The sequence below is a fragment of the Podarcis liolepis genome (assembly GCF_965112155.1).
Source record: "Podarcis liolepis genome assembly, chromosome: 9".
NCBI classification, from domain to species: domain Eukaryota; kingdom Metazoa; phylum Chordata; class Lepidosauria; order Squamata; family Lacertidae; genus Podarcis; species Podarcis liolepis.
The window spans coordinates 2,664,321-2,688,426 of NC_139564.1; the positions used below are offsets into that span (position 1 = coordinate 2,664,321).

At 48.1% G+C, this 24,106-nt stretch overlaps 1 protein-coding gene across 2 annotated transcripts in view; it reads right to left on the reverse strand.

The window, feature by feature from the left end:
* Nucleotides 1-24,106, reverse strand: part of ADISSP (adipose secreted signaling protein) — an 80,126-nt gene that overhangs the window by 44,258 nt on the left and 11,762 nt on the right. For both annotated transcript variants that reach the window (XR_014515619.1, XM_083459123.1), the window contains exon 2: nucleotides 4,589-4,705. Coding sequence is in view for 1 of the 2 variants with exons in the window: in XM_083459123.1 (XP_083315249.1) it covers nucleotides 4,589-4,607 (19 nt within the window). In the remaining variant the exon portion in view is untranslated. The remainder of the gene's footprint in view (nucleotides 1-4,588; nucleotides 4,706-24,106) is intronic.

Consider the following 24,106-nt stretch of genomic DNA (forward strand, 5'->3'; position numbering starts at 1 on the left):
ATGTGCTCTATGGGGAGCTGGCTTCTGGCACCAGGCCCAACTCTGTGACACAAAGATGTCTGCAAAAGTGGCATGGAGGCTGGCGACATCAACCACACCGTGTGGAAATCCCTTTGCAGACAACTGCAGTGCCTGAAGACAGACCGTTAGGTCGTGCATCTGTAGCAGTGACCAGAGGAGAAATGACCACTGGAAGGAGCACAGAGAGAAGAAATGCCTTGGTTATGGTTACCAGATTTTTTTCAATGAATCCCGGGACCCCCCCTTTTTTTTTTGACGCTGAGTAGCAACAGGGAGTCAGTAGTGGGGATGGTGAGGTGCAAAGCCCTTCTTTCGCACCGTGAAACATAAAATGGACAGCATTTTTAAAAAATTGGGCAACAGCCGCCCGTCCGCGACTCCCGACCCTCCCCTGATCAGTCAAAACAAAGGGGGAAGGAGGCAGGAGATCTGTACCGCTGGACATCCCCAGTTCCCCTTTGGCAGCGGCAGCGGCAATCAGCAGCCCGGAGTATCGGCAGCCCAGAAGTATCGGCAAGGAAAAATGGCAGGCGCCATGGCAGCAGGCAGCTCCTGGAGCCAGCCAGAGCCAACTGCGCTACCAGGCTGGCTCCGGGCTGCTGAGACTGCCACTGCCACAGGGGACATATTTGAAAATCTGGGGACATTCCAGAGATGGAATTTGTCCGGGGACAGATTTGCAAATCCGGGGACTGTCCCCGGGAACCAGGGACATCTGGTAACCCTAGCCTTTGTGCATCTGCAGCAGCACAACTAGATGCCTTCACCTGCCCCGGCTGCAACAAAACATGTCTCTCCCCTGTTGGTCTCTGCAGCCACAGCAGGCGCTGCAACTCTCCAACTGATTGACCTCACCCCCAAAGGAGCCCTCCTCTTTTGTCTCTCAACAATATCATGTGGCCTCTTACCTTTTCTCTAAACCAGTGTTTCCCAAACTCAGGTCTCCAGCTATTTTTTGGACTACAACTCCCATCATCCCTGGATACAGTACCAGTGGTCAGGGATGATGGGAATTGTAGTTCTGAAACAGCTGGAGACCCACGTTGGGGAAACCTTGCTCTAAACTAAAAAGGCCCTAGAGGAGCCGCTCCATCCCTTTGTGGGGCATCTGGGGGCACCAGTGACAGAGGAAGAATATGAGGCTGCGGGTTCAGCAGATACAAGACACAGCAGTCGTTTATTTCAGCAGCCAAATGCTTCCTCTACCTTGCTCACTGTAATCAGCAATGCAGACAGTTTAGAAGCAAAGCAATTCACTATTTATTGACTGTACTTATAAGCCCATCCTTTTTCTGCAAGGAGCTCATCCAAGGTTCTCCCCCATAATTTAATAATAATAATTTCTATTAATTGTACTCCGACTATCAGAGCGGGTTGCCCCAGAGACTCTGGGCAGCTTCCAACAGATATAAGAACATCATCAAACAACATCAAACCTTAAAAAGCTTCCCTATACAGGGCTGCCTTCAGAGGTCTTCTAAAAGGTATATAGCTACTCAACTCCTTGACATCTGATGGGAGGGTGTTCGAGGTGGGTGCCACCACTGAGAAGGCCCTGTGCCTGGTTTAATCCCAACAACACTGCAAAGTAGGTTAAGCTGCAAGGCAGTGGACTGGCAGCCCAAGGTCACAGCCAGTGAGAGTCATGGCTGAGCCAGGATCTGAACCCTGGTCGCCCAGGTCCTGGTCTGACACTCTTAACCACTACTCCAACCTACTCACGACAGCAAGCAAGTATGTGAACATGGATCTCCCAGCTGGCTGTTTACTACTACACCTTTCTCTCCTAACCTCGCATTAATGTCTGAGTAAGAAAAGGATTCCTGACTCCCCGGTTGTTCAGCAATTGCAACAGAAATGACTCACCCACTGACAGTATATCATAGCTGGAATGAAGAAAGTTGGGGGGGAAGCACAGACCACGTTTATTGGGGGGGGGGGGTGAGGGCTGGGCTCCCTTCAGTTCTGGTCCTCAAAATCACTCCTGTGCTGAAAATTATTGAACCCTAAGCATACGTCTTTCTATACCAGACGCCAGTTGGTGGAATTCAGGGTCCCAATAAAATACAGTGCAATAAAAAAGCATATCTTGCAATGGCTGAAGTCCCCTCCAGAGCTGATGAGTTTACAATTATGCCCCAGGCAGGACGACTAACTTCTAGGAGGCTTACCTCCTCCTGTCCAGCAAGGTTTTCCGCGTCCCCCTCCCAGGTCAAAGTACATGGACTTGCCTTTCCAGAAACTCCTGTCCAGCAAAGGAGGAGGAGGAAAGAGGAGGGTGGGTAGCACATTCCAAATTCTGCCCATTAGCCACGGATCAGCCACTGAGGCTGCAATCATGGGACTGTAGAGTTGGAAGGGAACCCCAGCGGTCATCCATCCCAACCCCCCTGCAATGCAATCCTACATGAACCTCCCTCTGCCCCACTGAACTCAAGAAGCCCCTTACCTCTGAAGAGACAAGGAGATACAGTGGTACCTTGGTTCCTGAACAGCTTAGCTGTCGAACAAACCTGCTCCCAAACACCGAAAACCCAGAAGTGTGTGTTCCGGTTTCCAAATGTTTTTCGGAAGCCGAACGTCCGACAAGGCAGGAAACTCCTGCAGCCAATCGGAAGCCGCGTCTTGGTTTTTGAATGGTTTCAGGAGTCTTCCTGAACGGATTAAGTTCGAGAACCAAGGTTCAAATAAGGCCAAATAATGGGGGTTGAGGCCATTGGGAGCTGGGGGAGAAAAGGGTGGTTAACACAGAGAGGTTTCGGCAGTGGAAGGCAGGAGAATTAGAAGCACCGATTCTTAGGAGACTCCAGACGTCTGCTAATATTTTTTTTTGCAAAAAGGCAGGCGTGCCTTGCAAAGCTGCAGAGCTGGTCTGTTGAGGCATCTGTTCACTGAGTTTATAAGCACATAAGAATGTGAGAAGGGTCTGCTGGATGAAGCCAATGGCCCGTCTAGTGCAGCATGCTGTTCTCACAATGGCCAGCCAGGAAACCAGTAAGCAGGATTCGTGCACAAGAGCTATTCTCCCCTCCTGTGGCTTCTAGCATCTGGGATTCAGAAGCATTGAAGCCTCTGACTGTGGAGCTGTTTTATATCTATCATGGCTAGTAGCCATCAATAGCCGTCTCCTCCTCTAGGAATCTCTCTACTCCCCTTTTAAGGCCATCCAGGTTGGGGCCACCACCACCTGTGGGGCAGTGAGCTGCACAGTTTCACCATGTGTTGAATGCAGAAGCATTCCTTTCTTCCAAGGAGCTCAGGGGCTATCCAGTCTTAGACCCTCCAACGACCCTGCGAGGAAGGCAAGCCTGAGACGCAGCCCTCTGCCCACCAAGCCAGAGACAGTACTGATTTGAACCCGTCCCCAGTTCAGGCAGTCACGGCGCTGCCTTCTGCACCAAACTGGCTCAAACCCCTTTCATTCAGGTTTTTGCTGCGGCATGCGGATTTTCCTCGCCGGAGACGTTCTGAACCGATTTGCATCCGCTTTCTGAAACGGATTATTAAAGGGAGGCAAGGACTGAATACAAAACACAGAAAGGCAGGCAGACATGGAGCAAAAGATTCGAGCCACTCGGCCAGGTATTTCAGCCAGCTCCGTTCTGTATGTTTGGGACACAACAGCCCCCCTGCCCAAGAACAGCTCCACTGCCCTTTGATGGGCACAAGGCTTATTTACAAAGAATGTTATTCCCTCACCTTTCCTACCTCCGGGTGCAGTGATGGATGTTCATTTGGGCATATCACAACCAAAAAGGCTCAAGACAGAATTTGTGAGACGTCGGCATAGCACAGCCTTTGCACAGCACAACCTGGAGCAATGCCATGGTTTTGGACTACAGTGGTACCTCAGGTTACAGACGCTTCAGGTTACAGACTCCGCTAACCCAGAAATATTACCTCGGGTTAAGAACTTTGCTTCAGGATGAGAACAGAAATCGTGCAGTAGCGGTGGGGCAGCAGCGGGAGGCCCCATTAGCTAAAGTGGTGCTTCAGGTTAAGAACAGTTTCAGGTGAAGAACGGACCTCCGGAACGAATTAAGTACTTAACCTGAGGTACCACTGTACGACTCCCAGAAGCCCCAGCCAGCACAGCAGTCGTAGTCCAAAAGCTCTGGAGGGCACTGGGTTAGTGTGGGCAGGAATTTTGTCCAGCACAGGACCACCGCAGCCTCCGCAAACTTGCAAAAGGGAACACATAATGTTTCAAGTGCAATCCTGATCGTTTGTGCTCAGACTGCTCTGCATCGTCTCTGCGTCCTGTGCCTCCCTGCAAGGTAGGCCTGCGCTGGCTGATAGGAGATGGGATCCAAAAAAGTTGGAGGGCACCAGGTTGGCGAACTCTGTGCTAACAACCCTCCAGGTTGCAGGCTGAGGGACTGCAGCTGCCTGGACTTGGCCTGATCCAGCAGGGAAGCTCTGGAATTCAAACTAAGAGCAAGGAACCCTGCACTCGAGGAACATGCCTGACGGAAGGGCCAAAGCAGTCCAAGACCACCCAGGATGCTCAGGTCGCCGTGGCAACGGGCATCCAGCCCCACTCGGGTACCACACACCGGCCACTCACCCTTGTTTGCAGTCGCCATTTGACCCAGGGAGAAGTTCCTCCGGCTCGCTCTGCGTCGAACTTCGGCCAGCCCTGTCAGCGAGGGGCCATGCTCCGAGGGGGTGCAGCGGGCTGCCTCTGAAGACAAAGAGGGGGTGCACAAAGGGGAGCAGGAGAGGGGGAAGAAGACAGGCAGGTTGAGCCACAGTTAAAAGACTTCTCTCTCCCGACAAAAGATCTTGCACAGGGTAGGGAACCGCCTTGCCCAAACAGTTCTCCGAAGCGTTCCCTCTGGGTCCTAAGGGCTGACATGTCCAAGCCCATACCAACAATTTTCTTCATGGGGGGGGGGGGCGTGAAGAGGAGGAGGAGTGGGCAAGCAGGCTAAGCGTCCTTAGGGAAGTGAACCGTCAACCCCAATCGCAGATTCCGTGACCCACATGCGAAAAGACAAAATGAGCTCAGGACAAAAGCTAACACACTCCTATAGCCCCCTTCCCCCTGGGAATTGCAGAGAGTTTTCCACAAGCAAATATTCAGAAGGCCGGTTTGCAGGAACTGGACCTTGACTAAAGCCTAAGGTTACCATACGTCCCCGTTTCCCGGGGATAGTCCTCGGATTTACAAATCAGTCCCTGTACAAAATCCATTGGAGTTCAAAATTGTCGCCGGATTCATTGAAAAAAATCTGGTCACCTTACTATAGCAGCACCAGCCTTTGGAACTCCCTGCCACTGCATATTGAGGTAGGTACCAACTCTACCATTTCCTTTGCAAACTCTTCCTCCCTTTTTCTTTTTGCAAGCCTTTTAAAGGCTTGGAAGTTTCTAATCCCATCCAGTTTCTCTCCACTGGGACTGAAATTGTTTGTTTGTTTGTTTTGCAAAGCTTTACTGTTGGTTTTTTAAATTATTCTTCTTAATAACAAACATATGTTTTTGTGGGAAGCAACTCGTAGGCACCTCCTCTCGGTCCCATCAGCATCAGAAGCAAGGCTGGTGGTGCCACGAGACACGAAATTCCCTCTTCTCAAGCGAGGTCAGGCTTGACCATCTCCTCACTTTTTTTCCACCATCCTGCTCAGACAAGCCTTTGGGAACTGACATGTAGACCAGGGTCTCCCAAACTTCAGTCTCCAAGTTTCTGGACTACAAATCCTATCACCCCAAGCTAGCAGGTCCGGTGGTAAGGGATGATGGGAACTGTACCCCCAAAACAGCTGGGAAACCTTGGTCTAGACCAAGCTGATCGTCAGGCTACTATCAGGGCGAACTGGATTTTAATAGCTGGTTCTAAATTTATTACCTGTAATCTCATAAAATTTATACACTGCTTGTTTGTAAAAAAAAAAAAAATCAACTCTCAAAGCGGTTTATGAAAGACAAAATCAAGTGGGTAGGAATCCTATTTTGGAACATACAGAAGTTAAAATACTAAAACAGATTCACATTGCCGCAACTTTCTAAGTCTCTGGGTGGACTTGTCCAAATAACAACAACAACAACAACAACAACAACAATAATAATAATAATTTATTTATACCCCGCCCATCTGGCTGGGTTTCCCCAGCCACTCTGGGTGGCTTCCAACAAAACACTAAAATACAATAACCTATTAAACATTAAAAGCTTCCCTAAACAGAGCTGCCTGTTTAGAATGTCTTCATCACGGCACCAAAAATAATACAGTGATGGTGCCCCCTTGATATCAATAGGCAGGGAGTTCCAAAGTGCCATATTAAAAGATGGGTTTATGACAAATGCGGAATGAGTATTATGGGGCACCTGTAGCAGGGCCAATTCCTCCGACCGAAGAGGCCGAGTGGGCGTCTGTGAGGTAAGGTGATCTCACAGGTAAACTGGTCCCCAGTTGTTAGGGGCTTTATATGCGAATAACAGCACTTCGAACTTGGCCTGGTAGCAGATGGGCAGCCAGTACAGATCTGTGAGCACAGGAGTTATACACTGGCAACACCTCCCTCCTGTCAGCAATCGTGCTGCAGCATTCTGCACCCACCGAAGCTTCCGGGTGAAGCGTGAGAGAACCCCCACATAAATGGGTTTTGATGCTTTTAATTATTGCTTTTCAGCTGGTTTGTTCTTACAGCTTTGCATTTTATAATGTCTCTAAGTGTTGTTAGCTGCCTTGCAGAAGTTGTCCGGAAGCTGGCAGAATCTCCTTCCTTGTGGTTTTTGATAGAAACGTTGGATGGCCACCTGTCAGGGATTCTGGAGTGGTGGTCCCCACGTGGCAGTGGGTTGGGCTAGATGACCGCTGGGGAGCCCCCCCCAGCTCTACAATTCTATGATCCGAATGCCAACATGGGGGAAAGGCAGGCTATAAATACATTCATACCTCTTGTTACGTTCGGTTCAGGTTACGTCTTTTCAGGTTGCGTCCCGTGGCAACCCAGAAGTACCAGAAAGGGTTACTTCCGGGTTTCGCAGCTCGCGCATGTGCAGATGTGCAAAATGTCACGCGCATGCGCAGAAACGGCAAATTGTGACCCACGTGTGCACAGGCGCAGGTTGCAAACGGGGCTCCGGAACGGATCCCGTTCGCAACCAGAAGTACCACTGTACAGTAAACAAGAATAATCGAATAAAGGGCATGCGCACTGCCGCCGATTCGAACGCTCAGGAATGCCGGCCCATCACCAGCCCCTGAGCTCATAAACATAAATCTCATTAGCACGCTTTCGTTCCCCGTTTTCTCCAGAGCCTCTTGAGCCCCGAACAGGTTGTGCAAGATGCCGGCACGCCTGGGACCTTGGTGTCAATTGTAGAGATAGATGTGCCAGATATAAAAATAGAGCTCTCTTTGAAGTTCTCACCTCCTCCTTGGCTTCTGAACGTATTATCTTACAGAGCCTTTGCATCAACAGCATCCCAGTTCTTAGACCCATTTTTAAAAGAAATGTGAAGGGGCAGGAACAGAAACACGGGAGCGGCAGAGTCTCGAGAGCTCAGCAAAAGAAAGAAAACCATGAAGCAAAACGACAGAGCGAGACCAAGAATGCAATGCACCCTGCAGCCATTGCCAACTTGGTGCCCCTCAGATGTTCTGGACTTCTTCATGAAAGTGCTTCTTCCTGCATGCGCCGTTAAACTATGGAACTCATAGGGATGGCCATAAAACCTAGATGGGTTTAAAAATCAAGCAAATTCATGGAGGGCAAGGGCTACTGAGCCACGTTAGAAACTGAGATATGAAAGCTAGGAGCTTAATGGCACCTTAAACCGAGGTTATGGGCGCAACAATGAAATGGGCGCTTTTAATAACAAGAATGCAAAGCTGAAAATGAATGAACTGCAGCTAAAATATTATGCTCGTTTTTCACATGGTCTAGTCCAGGGGTGCCCAGCTTCCAAGAGACTGCGATATATTCCAACTAAAAATAAAAAAAACTGGCAGTAATATGACCATTGTATTGACCAAAGTTGTTGAGCTTTTCGGTGGTAGCACTGATCAGACGCGGGTGGCGCTGTGGGTTAAACCATTGAGCCTCTTGGGCTTGCCGATCGGAAGGTCGGCGGTTCGAATCCCTGCGACTGGCGGGAAGGTAAACGGTGTTTCTGTGCGCTGCTCTGGTTCGCCAGAAGCGGCTTAGTCATGCTGCCCACATGACCTGGAAGCTGTATGCCGGCTCCCTTGGCCAGTAAAGCGAGATGAGCGCCGCAACCCCAGAGTCAGCCACGACTCTAATGGTCAGGGGTCCCTTTACTGGTTGTTGAGTTGTTGAGAGGAGGAAGAAGCAAAGCTGTTGAGCAATTTTTTATTTTTGAAAAAGTGGTTGGGGGTCCCAGGATCGACCAGGATCAACCAGGGGAACATCCTGCAATCGACCAGTAGATTGTGATCGACCTGTTGGACAGCCCCGGCCTAGACCTTCCCCTTCTCTAACTTCTGCAGTCTTCAGAGAGCAGAAGCACTGAGGCAGAAAAAGGTCATCCTTTCCTTCCACGCTGCAGTTTTAATCTCAAATCTTAGGCCCAGTCCTGCGCCCAGAGCTCAGAAACTGATTGCACTATTGACATTTCCCATCGCAAAATGCGCCGAGAACAATGGGAATTACGGACGTTGCCTTTGAGGGCTACTAGACGGGGTAGCTCAGTTGGTAGAGCATGAGACGATTAATCTCAAGGTCGTGGGTTCAAATCCCGTGTTGGGGAAAAGATGACTGTAGCTGCATGTTTGCTGTTTTAAATCAAGTTATATAATACTAATAATTTATTATTTATACCCCACCCATCTGGCTGGGTTCCCCCAGCCACTCTGGGTGGCTTCCAACTGAATATTAAAAACAAGACAGTGTCAGACATAAAAAACTTCCCTAAACAGGGCCACCTTCAGGTGTCTTTTAAAAGTAAAATGGTTGTTTATTGCCTTGACATCTGATGGGAGGGCATTCCACAGGGCAGGCGCCACCACCGAGAAGGCCCTCTGCCTGGTTCCCTGTAACCTTACTTCTAGCAAGGAGGGAACCGCCAGAAGGCCCTCGGTGCTGGACCTCAGTGTCTGGGCTGAACGATGGGGGTGGAGACACTCCTTCAGGTCTACTGGACCAAGGCCGTTTAGGGCTTTAAAGGTCAGCACCAACACTTTGAATTGTGCTCGGAAACATCCTGGGAGCCAATGTAGGTCTTGCAGGACCGGTGTTATGTGGTCCCAGCAGCCACTCCAAGTCACCAGTCTAGCTGCCGCATTCTGGATTAGTTGCAGTTTCTGGGTCACCTTCAAAGGTAGCCCCACATAGAGCACATTGCAGTAGTCCAAGCGGGAGATAACCAGAGCATGCACCACTCTGGCGAGACAGTTTGCGGGCAGGGAGGGTCTCATCCTGTGTACCAGATGGAGCTGGGAGACAGCTGCCCTGGACACAGAATTGACCTGCGCCTCCATGGACAGCTGTGAGTCCAGAATGACTCCCTGCTGTGAACAAGAATTATATGCAGATCTGCTACAAATCACCCAGAGATCCACCAGCAGATCCCAGCCTACCCTGAGCCCATTCCCAGTCCAGGAGCACCTGGGGAGGGAGCCCTGAGCACACTCCAATCTGGATCCCATCATCCCCTCCAGCGATTTGGCAGAACCACCAGGCCCTGGGCCAACTTCTCCCCCAGCCTGGGAGCATCTGGTTCTGCTCATCCTCTAGAGGAGGAGATGTCCTTTTAAAGCACATCAGGCCAAAATTTCCTTCGGAGCTGAATTGGGAAGCAACTTCCAAATGGGCCCCTGTGTCAGTCTCTAGCAGAAAACAAAGAATCACGTCGCAGCACCTTTTCTTAAAAAATAGCCAATTTATTTGCAATGAAAGGAGATTCCGTCTAAACGTTAGGAAGAACTTCCTGGCAGTGAGAGCCGTGTCTGGTTTTCAAATAGAGGCTGGAGTGCCGTCTCTCAGGGATTATTTAGCTGCAATTCTTACACTTCAGGGGGGGTTGCACAAGATGACACTTGGGGTCCCTTCTAACGCTACGGACGTGAAAGATTTAACTAGGAATTATGAGCCTCAGAAGTAAAGAGCGTGGGCATGTGCAGAGTGCACGTCCCCCACCATGAGGACCCTCTGAATTAGGAAGGTGATTCCGTTATGCAACAATAGTCCTTATTTTATTCAAATTCTACGATTTCTAGTAATGATGAATGATGATTAGCAAATGTTGATTATAGAATCATAGAAGTGTAGAGCAGCAGCCCCTCAGATATTTGAAGCTGGCTCTCAAATCTCCTCTTAGCCTCCTCTTTTCTAGGCTAAAGATACCCAGCTCCTTCGACCGTTCCTAATAAGGGTTGGTTTCCAGACCCTGGGTCAACTTGGTTGCCCTCCCCTGAACACGTTTCTTGACTTTTGATTACATTTACGTTCCTAAAAAACTTGGGTTGGTGTCGACAACAACTTTATGAGCTCATCAATAAATATTTATTTATTTATTTATTTTTATTTTTATTATTATTATTATTATTATTATTATTGTGTCACTGCTCACCCTAGTAATAGGGTTGTCAAATTTGCAGATGACACAACCGTGATTGGGCTCATCTCTGAAAGGGAGGGTGAAACGGACTATAGAGATGAGGTGGAGCGGCTGACAGAGTGGTGCAGAGCTAACAACTTGCTCATAAATACAAGGAAGACAAAGGAGCTTGTGGTGGACTTCAGGAGACAGAAGAGCAACGTCCAGCCACTTTTGATTGATGGGGTCTGTGTGGAGAGGGTAACAACGTTCAGATTTTTGGGCATTAAATTACAAGAGGATCTGTCCTGGAGTGTCAACACAAGGGGGCTTGTGAAGAAGGCGCAGCAGAGACTGTACTTTTTGAGAATACTAAGGAAAAACCATCTTCCGCAGAAACTGCTGCTTGCCTTCTATCACTGTGCCATTGAGAGCGTGCTCACTTATGGCTTATGTGTGTGGTACGGAAGCTGTACTACCCAGGACAGGATGGGGTTGTGCAGGGTTGTTAAGGCAGCAGAGAGCATTGTTGGCTGCCCACTCTCCACCTTAGAGCAGATTTATGCCACAAGGTGCCATAGGAAGGCACTGGACATAGTAAAAGATCCATCGCATCCTGGTCACTGTCTCTTCGAGCTCCTGCTGTCGGGACGGAGATACAGGACGATGAAGACAAGAACGAGCCGTCTTAAGAACAGCTTCTTCTCCAGAGTGATCTCGGCCCTGAATGGGAAGCCTGGACTTTGAAAGTCATCTAATCTTCCTTGCTGTTTTATACTGTATTGTTTTAATTAGTGTTTTTATAGTTGATTTGATTTTGTGTGGAGTGCCCTACCTGGGTGGATGGAGCAGCCAAGTAATTTCGTTGTCCCCGAGAGGGGGCAATGACAAAAAAGATATTATTATTATTATTATTATTATTATTATTATTATTATTATTATTATTATTATTATTATTATCAAGGGGCCGATGAACTCTAACGTCTGAGGAACCCTTTCTGGGAGTCAGAAAGTCCTGTGGAACAAAGAACCTGCAAGCAGAAAAAATTCCTCTGCCAAGAATTAACTGATTGCAAGTTTCTTCAGTATCCCTGAAGGAGTGTCTCCACCCCCATCATTCAGCCCACACGCTGAGGTCCAGCGCTGAAGGCCATTCCACCCCCACCCCAAAAAGTCTTAAAAGCAGGTTTGGGAGTTGAGTTGGCACGGGAACATCAAACTAAGGGTTCTGTTGGTGGGGGGTGAATGAAAAGAGGTTCACAGAACGATGATGATGATTGGGAAAATGCAGAATGGGAAGTTCTCTCTCTTTCTAGGGCATTATTATTATTATTATTATTATTATTATTTTATTAACCCAGCCAGTCTGGGCGGCTCCCAACAGAATATTAATACTAATAATAAAAGCGACAAAACATGAATTCACACAGGCTTTTACAGTAGTGTTTTAAATCGGGGCTGTTCTCATGCCATCTGTTACAATAGGGTGGGTGGTGGGTACATTTTCTTTTCTTTATTTTAACTATGATATATTGCATTTTCAGGAATGCAACCACATAAAATTAAAAGGAAGGGCTCCAGAAGACTGAACTCAGGGAGCTTGCTCTAAATAAAGCGCTGTTTGCTTTGTTCCTTGAAAGAGTTTTGGGTTTTGTTTTTCCCCCCATCAAGAAAAGAATGGATCTCCAGTCTACTGTCAGCAGTATGTCTACATTCCCTTTTTTCCCCGAAACCATCCCTACCTGCCATTCAGTAATTTTACTGGCAAGACTCAGGAAGCTCACCCCCCACGGCCTTCAAACAGATGGATGTCTGACTGAGAAATGGAGATGGGAGGAGGGGAGGGAGAAATCGAAGAAATATCCATTTTTTTTCCAGGCAGAGAGGACTATAGCTCAGAGACACAGCAGCTGCTTGGCTTGCAGAATGCCTCAGGTTCAATCCCTGGACATCAAGTGATGCAGAGCGGAAAATTTATTTATTTATTCAGGCTTGACAGCTTCACCGTTCTTAGCTCTTTCTTCCTTGCATTCAGGAAACAAGCAAGCTAAATCAGATCACTCTCATTTTTATTTTATTTTGAACACAAGAGGGAAATGATCCTAATCTGCACAGGAAAACCCCCTCCAGAAAACCCACATGGGTGTCTGACACTGGCCATTGCTTGCTAACTGAGACCCTGGACCAGGGGTCAGCAAACTTTTTCAGCAGGGGGCTGGTCCACCGTCCCTCAGACCTTGTGGGGGGCCGGACTATTTTTTTTTGGGGGGGGGGGGAGAAATGAATGGATTCCTATGCACCACAAATAACCCAGAGGTGCATTTTAAATAAAAGCACACATTCTACTCATGTAAAAACACACTGATTCCCGGACCACCCGCAGGTCGGATTGAGAAGGCGATTGGGCCAGATCCGGCCTCCGGGCCTTAGTTTGCCTACCCAACACTGTATAAGGGCAGCATCACATATGGCTCAAATCCTGAATTCAGAAGAGCTCAAGGTGAATCGAGGGCAGGAGAAGCCTACTCAGAGTAGGTGCAGAAAAGTGAGGAGGAGGGATCCCAAAGACCTGAAATCAAGGTGAACTGTAGACATGTTCTTTGTGTTATCATCACATGTGCATTTTATGCACAGAGGAATAATAATAATAATAATAATAATTTTTATTTATACCCCGCCCTCCCCAGCAGGAGCTGGGCTCAGGGCGGCTAACACCAGTAAAATTACAGTAAAATTTTAATATGGGGAAAAACACCAATTTAAAATACAGGTTAAAATGAAGACACATTTTAAAAGTAGCCCATAGATCAAGACCATAAGGGGAGGGAAACAGAAGGGTCAGACTGAGTCCGACTCAAAGGCCAGGCGGAACAGCTCCATCTTGCAGGCCCTGCGGAAAGATGTCAAGTCCCGCAGGGCCCTGGTCTCTTGTGACAGAGTGTTCCACCATGTCGGGGCCAGTGCTGAAAAGGCCCTGGTCCTAGTTGAGACCAATCTAACCACCTTGCGACTTGGGATCTCCAAAGTGTTGTCATTTGTGGACCTTAAGGTCCTCCGTGGGGCATACCAGGAGAGGCGGTCCCATAAGTACGTGGGTCCTAGGCCGTATAGGGCTTTAAAACACAGGGAATAAAAACAAACCACATTTCTAGCATTCCCAAAAATGGCAGAGCAAAATAGATTGTTTGTGCTTGGGAGGGAGGGAGGGAATGAACCTACAGGGAAAGGATTGTGCTAACTGAGGGTTTTATGGGATTAGCAAGAAAAGGAAGGGATTAGGGGAAATCACCTTGGAGGCAAAGGCTGCAATCCTAGAGGCAGGCTTACCTTCAAGAAGCCCCCATTGCACGCAAAGGGAACCACATCCGAGTCAACACCCTATAGGGTTGCCCCACTAGGCTGCAATTTGACCCCCACTATCCACTGGTCAGAATGGGGCTCACTTTCAAGGAAATATATGGAGCACCGGGTTGCAAATTTGTGGAGGAGAGGATGGCTATGGGTGGCTCCCAGCCACGATGGCGCTGCTCTTGCTTCCACAGGAGGGGAGAGGGATCTTGCGTCGGGGTCCTCCTTGCTGGTTTCCCACAATGGACACCTGGTTGACCCCTGTGATAACAGGAGGCTGGAGGGGATGGGCCACTGGGCTGATTTGAGCACAAGACCAGCCCTGTCCTGTCCTGTGGTTTCCAGAAAGAGGTATTCAGAAGCATTTCTGCCTCCGACTGACCGTGGAGGCAGCTCAAATGGGCATAAGGGCAATCGTATTTATGGGACCGCCTCTCCTGGTCTGCCCTGCAGAGGACCTTAAGGTCCATGAATAATCATAGTTTTTAGAGGTCCCGGGCCCTAAGGAAGTCAGACTATCCTCCACCAGGGCCAGGGCCTTCTCAGTGATGGCGTTTTTTCAGTGCCTTCTAAAAGCATTCCTGTTTAGACAAGCTTAAAGGTAAAGGGACCCCTGACCATTAGGTCCAGTTGTGGCTGACTCTGGGGTTGCGGCGCTCATCTCGCTTTACTGGCCGAGGGAGCCGGCGCACAGCTTCCAGGTCATGTGGCCAGCATGACTAAGCCGCTTCTGGCGAACCAGAGCAGCACACAGATACGCCGTTTACCTTCCCGCCGGAGCGGTACCTATTTATCTACTTGCACTTTGACGTGCTTTCAAACTGCAAGGTTGGCAGGAGCAGGGACCGAGCAACGGGAGCTCACCCCGTCACGGGGATTCAAACCGCCGACCTTCTGATCGGCAAGTCCTAGGCTCTGTGGTTTAACCCACAGCGCCACCCGCGTCCCTCTAGACAAGCTTGCCCGGATATTTAATCTGCTCTTCGTTTATTGAAAGTTTTAAAACTGTTTTGAGCTTACTAGTATTTTAACGAAGACAGGGGTGCCTGGCGTGCTCTGGTCCAGGGGGTCACGAAGAGTCGGACACGACTAAACGACTAAACAACAACAACAGTATTTTAACTTTTCGAAGGTCTTAAATGGCCTATTCTCCTTACAACCTTCCCTGCACCTGATGATCTGAGATGTGCGAAGGCAGGTGGTTGTGGTTTGGGGGAAACGGGCCAAATTAGATCTCCGGTTGGGCCAAATTAGAGCCGCGGGCCACAGACTCACCACCACGACAGCTCAAACTTGACTTCGTGTACCTGGGTTTTTAAAAAAACAAATGGGGCAACTCTGTGTGTTTGCTGTCTCTCCAACAGCTGCCTTCCTCCATCTTACTACGCTGAACACTAAATAGATTTCTCTCCCCCCCGCCCTTTCCCTCCTCGTGGAAATATTATTTACCGAGCCCATTTCCATTAGGAAGGGAGCTCTTTAAAAGCTGAAACACCCCAGGGCTTGGCTCTCAGCCGCCAGACTTTATATATAATGCCTTTTTCACTAACCACATCCCTCTGCCAAAATGGTGCAGACATACGGGGTTATAGCCGTTGCTGTGCTTTCGCCGCTTCGTGCGTTGAAAGATCACAGCCATTTCACCTGCTCCCCTCCTCGCTGAATGTGTCATCCAGGCTAGGCTTTGGGGGGGGGGGCTTTCTGTTTGGTCTGTGCTTGCTTCGCAGGGAACGCAATGGCTGCAGCTGCCGCAGCGCCACAAATCCTGGCACAGCCCTGGAAGCCACCGAGACAATTAACAGAACTGGGTCTACGTGGTGCGTGTAAAATCTCAAGAACTGCGTGGATGATGGAGCAGCTACCCTGCAAAGAAACGTCGCAGTGTTTGGGATATTTGAGCTTAGAGAAGAGGCCATAGGAGGTGACATGACAGCCGCTTATAAAATTACATGTGGCATAATAGTAATAATTTATTATTTATACCCCGCCCATCTGGCTGGGCTTCCCCAGCCACTGGGCGGCTTCCAGCAGAATATTAAAATATAGTAATGCATCAAACATTAAAAGCTTCCCTAAAGAGGGCTGACTTCAGATGTCTTCTAAAAGTCAGATAGTTGTTGTTCTCTTTGACATCTGGGAGGGCGTTCAACAGGGCGAGCGCCACCACCAAGAAGGCCCTCTGCCTGGTTCCCTGTAATCTCACTTCTCGCAATGAGGGAACCGCCAGAAGGCCCTCGGCGCTGGACCTCAGTGTCCGGGCAGAACGATGGGGGTGGAAACGCTCCTTCAGGTCTACTGGGTCGAAGCCGTTTAGGGCTTCAAATGTCAGCACCAATACTTTGAATTGTGCTCGGAAATGTACTGGGAGCTAATGCAGATCTCTCAGGACCGGTGTGATGTGGTCTCGGCGGCCACTCCTAGTCACCAGTCTGGCTGCCACATTCTGGATTAGTTGTAGTTTCCGGGTCACCTTCAAAGGTAGCCCCACGGAGAGCGCATGGCAGTAGTCCAAGCGGGAGATAACCAGAGCCTTCACCACTCTGGAGAGACAGTCTGTGGCCAGGTAGGGTCTCATCCTGTGTACCAGATGGAGCTGGGAGACAGCTGCCCTGGACACAGAATTGACCTGCTCCTCCATGGACAGCTGGGAGTCCAAAATGCATTGGAAGATGCATTGGAAGATTCGGGACACAGAAAAGGAAGCTCTTCTTTCACGCAGCGACTGGTTAAACTGTGGAACTCCCTCCCACAGGATGCCGCAATGGCTAGTAATCCGGGTGGCTTTAAAAGAGGATTAGGCAAATTCATGGAGGAGGAGAGGGCTCTTGTGTTCGAATCCTGCTTGCGAGTTTTTCACCGGGGCATGTGGTTGGCCACTGTGAGAACAGGATGCTGGACTGAAAGGGCCATTGGCCTGATCCTGCAAGCTCCCTCTTTTGTCCTTATGATAACCAAATATCATAACTGAGCATTGGGTTTTGTTATGGTCCTTCTCTATTCTGAACTGGTTAAAGCCCACCTGGAGTCCTGTGTCCACTTCTGGGCATCACAATTTAAGAAGGTTAAAAGTGCATCCCATCCCCAACTGTCCAGTTTTCTATGTACTTTCAGGACAACTAGACAAATTGGTGTTTATCTCCCTAGGAAAACCAAGAACAAATTGGCCAGCTTCCACCCTGTGTGTGCTGTTAGCATTCAATATAGCAGAAAGGAATTATTTTCCAAACAGTAACTAAACTGCTCTGTTAAACTAAAAATAAAAATCCAACTCTATACTTTTTTTGAGAGCAATTGCATCCTACTCACTGGGGCAAGATTCTGAGCAATAACCTTTCTGGGATTTTTGCATTGGGAGTCTTTGCTAGAAAATTTCCCTCTGCAGAATTAGAATAATTTGCATTGGGAACTGGCCTCATCTGGAAATCTGTAAATGAAGCGAGGTATCAAACTTTGTACGATGAAAGACAAGCTGCGAACCTTTATGTATTCAGCAAATATTATATCCAACACTGAACAGTGATTCTGAATATTGACTACTGTTTCGTAGAATTCTTCGTCAGCATCTGACATGAGCGCTGTTCCATAGCATTTGATATTTTCATTTATATACATTCATTCGAAATAATATGGGTTTATGAAGCAATTCTATATCTTCCCACCACGCTGGCGAAGAATTCTACGAAACAGTAGTCAATACAGTGGTACCTCGGGTTACGTATGCTTCAGGTTACAGACTCCGCTAACCCAGAAATAGGATGAGGAAAGAAATCGTGCTGCGGCAGCGCAGCAGCAGTGGGAGGCCCCATTAGCTAAAGTGGTGCCTCAGGTTAAGAACAGTTTCAGGTTAAGAACAGACCTCCAGAATGAATTAAGTACTTAACCCAAGGTACCACTGTATCCGCAATCACTGTTCAGTGCTGGACATCATAGTTGCCGAATACACAAAGCTTCACAGCTTGCCTTTCATCGTGCAAAGTCTGGTCCCTCGCTTCATTTAAAGATTTTCAGAGACTTTGAGACTAAAGATCTCATTTTGTACTTGTTATGGTTTGAAGGAATTCTATAAAGATTGTCTATCGCGTATGTACATGGTCATCGTGTTGCCTAGGCATTGTTGACCACCCAGCTGTAGGTCAGAGAATCTCAGAATTGTAGAGCTGGAAGGGGTCCCACGGGTCATCTAGACCAGCCCCCTGCCATGCAGAATTCCTGTCCCTGGGTGGACTTGAACCACCAACCTTCTGGTGAACAGCCATGCAAACTGACCCACTGAGTCACTGGGGGGATAGTCTAGCATCCTGTTCTCTCAGTGGCCAATCACATCCCTGTGGGAAACTCAAGAGCAGGACCTGAATTCAAGATTACTGTATTCTCCCCACTAACAATTCCCAGTGGAGGGCATTCAGAGGCCTAATTCTCCATGAATTTGCCCAATCCTCTTTCGAAACCACCTAGGGTCTTGCTAGCACTGCCTCCTGTGGCAGGGAGTTCCACAGTTTAACTGCACGCTGCGTGAGGAAGTATTTTGTCTTGCCTGCCATGAAATCTTCCAGCGCTGAGCTTTGTTGGAGGTCCGTGAGTTTTACCAACGTGGAAAAATGTTACCCTGGCACAAACTTTAAAAGATAAACAGAGAAATGTTAAGTGCAAGGAGCAGCCCTCAGCTGTACCCAAAAATTTCACGCCAGTCAAATAAGCCCAATGAAACTTCTGGCAAAGAGCTCCATGTCTTTGGGGTGGAAATAGAATTTAAATCCCAATAATTCATTCCCCCTTTGTACCAATTCCTGTAGCCAACACAAAGAAAGTATTAAAGATTCCATGCCTTCTGTCTTCGAAAAGAGCTTACAGATTTAGAGGGTACAAGTTCCCAGCTTCCTTCCATATCAGAAAGTTATCCTTTTCAAAAGGAGATTTTGAAAAATCCATTTTGCCCGCTGCTTAGCATTCAGAGCAGCCCCTAACAGGATCAAGCTGCTAGATTTCCGTCATCGGCAGCAGAACCATGAAAGCCTGCTCTGCACACACACACAGCCGAGTTTATTTAGGGTACTAATTTGTCTTGCAGAGACAGTGTGGGAGAATTTAATCGCTGCCTTCCAACCGTCAGCGGCAGACCGAATCCTGCCCTGTCTCATGCAGCTGGCACCAAGCCAAGCACGATAATCTTGTCCCCGTCGTGTTGGGGTGCAGGGAATGTTGTGCATTACTGTACTTGGGAAACGTAAGCAGAAACGGCAGCCCCCACCTGCCCCACCAAATCCTCTATTTCCCACGTAGGCAGGGAACCCAGGGGTGGCAGGGCCTGGCACCAGCCAGACAAGAGACGTCAAAGGACAACCGTCTTCCAAAAGGCAGCAAAGGGTGCAGGTTGCATGCTTGCCTTGGCGCTGCGCATGACGTCATGCAAAATGTATGGGGATTTTGAAGCCATGCGGCTGAACGGAGCAGGGAGAGAGCAGGGTTAGAAACTCATCAATATATAAGCTGGGAGAGAAATTGCTCCTTAAACTAAGGTTACAGTCACCAAAACAGTCTAGCTGCCATTATGGGGCCAGACACCTCCAATGTCTTATCTTTCAAATGATGTACTGACTGTGATTGATTCTCAGTTAAACATCTGGTTAGATCAGAGGGCAGCCTTCAGCCAGGTTAAGAGCTTTGAGAACTTAAAGAAGAAAAAATCACTTGGAACAGGGACAGCCCACATATAGTGGAACCTCGGTTCTCGAAGTCGAACGTTTCGGCTTTCGAACACCGAAAACCCGGAAGTAATTGCTTCAGTTTTTGAAGAAGAAGAAGAAGAAGAAGAAGAGGAGGAGTTTGGATTTGATATCCCACTTTATCACTACCCTAAGGAGTCTCAAAGCGGCTAACATTCTCCTTTCCCTTCCTTCCCCACAACAAACACTCTGTGAGGTGAGTGGGGCTGAGAGACTTCACAGAAGTGTGACTGGCCCAAGGTCACCCAGCAGCTGCATGTGGAGGAGCGGAGACGCGAACCCGGTTCCCCAGATTACGAGTCCACTGCTCTTAACCACTACACCACACTGGCTTGGAACGCTTTTCAGAAGCCGAACGGTCTTCTGGAACGGATTCCATTCGAAAACTGAGCTTCTACCATATTGGCCTATTCCAACCTCTTTTTATTAATGTTCATACGAACCATTCATAACGCAGGAATATTCTTCACAACTGTGAGCAGGACAATGGGGAAGGGGTAAGTGAAGGCAAGCTGCAACAATTCACCATAACGTTGTTCACTGCTCCTGCTCAGGCTGCACAGAGAATGAATTTCCAGTTCCTGAAAATCTTTCTGATTGTGCAGGTAAACGATAACTGATAGGATTCTACAGGATGGGGTATCAGTGTATTAAAAGAGTCAAGATGCAAGGATCCACAGGCATGCATCTCCAGGTGATGGAGACATCAGGCGCCATCGTGACGCCCGGGCATCTTCACCTGCTCGCAAGTGGCCGATAGCCAAGTGCAAAATGCGCCTGGCAAATTTCGAACACTGCCTCCAGGTGTCGTTGGACTCCGATTCCTGTCACCCCAATCACTGACCATAGGTCCTGTGGATGTTGGGAGTTGGAGTCCAGTTGAGAGTCCCATGGACTGCAAGAAGATCAAACCTCTCCATTCTGAAGGAAATCAGCCCTGGGTGCTCACTGGAAGGACAGATCGTGAAGCTGAGGCTCCAAGACTTTGGCCACCTCATGAGAAGAGAAGACTCCCTGGAAAAGACCCTGATGTTGGGAAAGATGGAGGGCACAAGGAGAAGGGGACGACAGAGGACGAGATGGTGGGACAGTGTTCTCAAAGGTGCCAGCATGAGTTTGACCAAATTGCAGGAGGCAGTGGAAGACAGGAGTGCCTGGCGTGCTCCGGTCCAGGGGGTCACGAAGAGTCGGACACAACTAAACAACTAAACAACAACAATATATGCAGGGCCACAGATTCCACTCCCCTATTCTCAAGAGTGATCTAAGTTAGCATGTCTACTTACTTGCATTTAGTAAGCCAACGGAAAAACTTGGAAACTCACCTAATAATATCTTGATTAAACTTTTATTTGCAATTGCACCCTTTTGTTGTTTACCTTACGAAATGGAATATTTCCTGTGGGAAAGATTAAATAACTGAGAGGGAGGGAGGGTAAAGTTCTGCCCCACTTGGCTGCACATTATACCTATTTTAGAGCAGGACATCCAGTTTAGAAAGTCAGATATATGTTAACACCCGACTCTGCAGAGGGAAGCTTTTCCTGGGACCGCCCCCCCCCCGCCCCCCAGATCACAGCATGTATGGACTGTTTTTTATTAAGCCATGCACCACCATCGATGCAAACACGGAACGCCATTCCCGAAGAGAAAGGTCCCTGCCTCAAGGAGCTTGCAAAAGTTTTGAATTGAGAAAAGGCGCAGCTGCCGCCCTCATCAAACCTTCAAAGTTCGAAGAAGGTTTCCAGGCATGTCGTCGTCGCTTCCGTTGCCGCGGCAACAGCATCGTCTCACTTCCATCCATCAGGATGCAAAAAAAGGCAACTTCGCACATGAGGAATGCTTTTCCTTGCACAAAGGGGAGGCAAGGGCTCCAGAAACCAAAAACATCTCACCGAAAGTCCACTGTCTCACTGTCAGACCCCTTCCCTTCCCCAGGGCTACAACTGTTTTGCACAAAGTCACGGCAACTTGGGCTTTCAGAGGATCTCCTGGGTGCTGTGGCTTTTCCAGTCGCCAAGGCCATGTTAAAATAGGCTGTGGGACATAGACTGCCAGGAACTCATCTCAGTTGTGGGGGGAAAAATGTTCCCCTCTTTATTTTCGAGTCTCCTGGGCGCAGGAATTTAACCTTAATTATTTACCATTTTTGTTTAACCCACAAGAAAGAAGGGCTTTTTGGCTGGCTAGGTTCAATTGTCTCCTTCATGGATCACTGCCTTGCCGTGGCGAAGGGGCTTGAATAACTCAGAGAAGCTATGAGCTATGCTGTGCAGGGCCACCCAAGATGGACCGGTCATAGTGGAGAGTTTTGACCAAATGTGATCCACATGGAGCAGGAACCGGCAAGCCACTCCAGTATCCCTACCAAGAAAACTCCATGGAAAAAGACAACAGGCAGATAAAAGTTATGACACTGGAAGATGAGCCCCTCAGATCGGAAGGCGTCCAACATGCTACTGAGGAAGAGCGGAGGACAAGTACAAGTAGAGCGGAGGACAAGTACAAGTAGATTGATTCAGAGCTGATGAAGTGGCTGGGCCAAAGGCGAAAGGACGCTCAGTTGCAGATATGCCTGGAAGCGAAAGGAAAGTCTAATGCTGTACAGAAAAATATTGCATAGGAACCTGGAATGTAAGAACCATGAACCTTGATAAGGGGACGACAGAGGACAAGATGGTTGGACAGTGTTTTCGAAGCTACAAACATGAGTTTGACCAAACTGCGGGAGGCAGTGGAAGACAGGAGGGCCTGGCGTGCTCTGGTCCATGGAGTCACGAAGAGGCAGACACGACTAAACAACAAGGTTCAATTGTAATCCTTCTATCCTCCTTTGGGGTAGGTTTGCGGGTATGGCAGAAGGAGATAGGATCTGTCCATGTGTTGCTCACCTGGTGAAAACTCTAGCTCACATGGCCCTTAAATGTAAAATATATTTGGAAACAAGAAGAATTACCGACAAATGGAGAATGAAGTTGATGGACTATGCAGAATTAGACAAATTAACAGGAAGGATTTGAAACCTGCAGGATCAGAGATTCTTAGAAGACTGGAGTAAATATATGAACTATTTGGAAAGTAATTGTGATGAACAGGTTACGCTAGTTGGACTGCAAGAAGTTCTGTAAGGTGGATTATTTTAAATACTGCACGTAAGACTATGAAGAGAATTATAGTTAAGGACAATTAAATGTAATATAGAAATTAAGAAATGCAGAATAAGTGATAAAGAACGGAAAATCATCAGAGGTGTTGACGGAAGTCTAAAATATTGTATAAGATGAGAAAATGTATTGTATGACTGTTGGAACTGATATGTTAAAAAAATCAATAAAAATATATTTAAAAAAATAAATAAATGTAAAATATATTATGATCTCCTCCAACAATTCTTAGACCACCTATGTATCCCAACATGGAAACCAGGGACAGAGGTTATACGCTTCTTATTACAGGGGAGAGACCAGGAGCTCACCAAAACAGTAGCCAAGTTCCTCTATTTGATTTTCTGTCGCCCTAGTACGCTACAGGATCTTGCCCTTGCTGGAGACCCACAAAGGTGAAATAGATTACTCGCCTCTTCTTCCCTTTGGCAAATGACTGTACCGTGGAAATGGCGACGAGATCGCATTGGCCTATTTATTCTGTAAGGGATGCCAATAAAGGTTTGATGATGATGATGATGAAAGTCCACACCCTTGCATGCCTCTGGCAGAATAAAGGAACTCAGCCGAGACAGAGGCGAGGCAAGCGCCAAGCTCTGCGGACGGAGCAAACCCTAAAATGAAAAGGACCTGCTCCATTTATTTGGCACAGAAAGATAAAGGAGGTTATTCTGTTTCCAGCTCTTCAACAAGGTCACCTGGGGGGGGGAAGGTTTTCTATAAAAATAATCTAGTTTTAATGTCCTCCCCTTGCACACAGGCTGCTGTTTTTGACGCTGGAGACTGAGAAGAAGGACAAGGAGAAGGAATTTTAGCTACAGTGGTGCCCCGCAAGACGAATGCCTCGCAAGACGGAAAACCCGCTAGATGAAAGGGTTTTCCGTTTTGGAGGTGCTTCGCAAAACGAATTTCCTATGGGCTTGCTTCGCAAGACGACAATGCCTTGCGAGTTCCTGCGGGGTTTTTTCCTCCCCCCTTTTTTCTAAGCCGCTTATCAGCTGATCCGATAAGATGATAAGCTGCTAAAAGCCGCTAATCCGCTAATCCGTCAATGGGCTTGCTTCGCAAGACGAAAAAACCGCTAGACGAAGAGAATCACAGAACGGATTCTTTTCGTCTTGCGAGGCACCACTGTATTAACCATCAAACCTTGACAGCTCAGTTGGTAGAGCCTAAGACCCTTAATCTCAGGGTTGTGGATTTGAGAACCACGTCGGGCAAAGGGGTCCTAAGGGGGTTGGGTGAGACGATCCTTGTGGTCCCTTCCAACAATTCTATGACTGTATGAAACTGAAGGGTGAGACACTGGTCACAGAACTGCAGTGTTGGAAGCAAAGCAGGAGT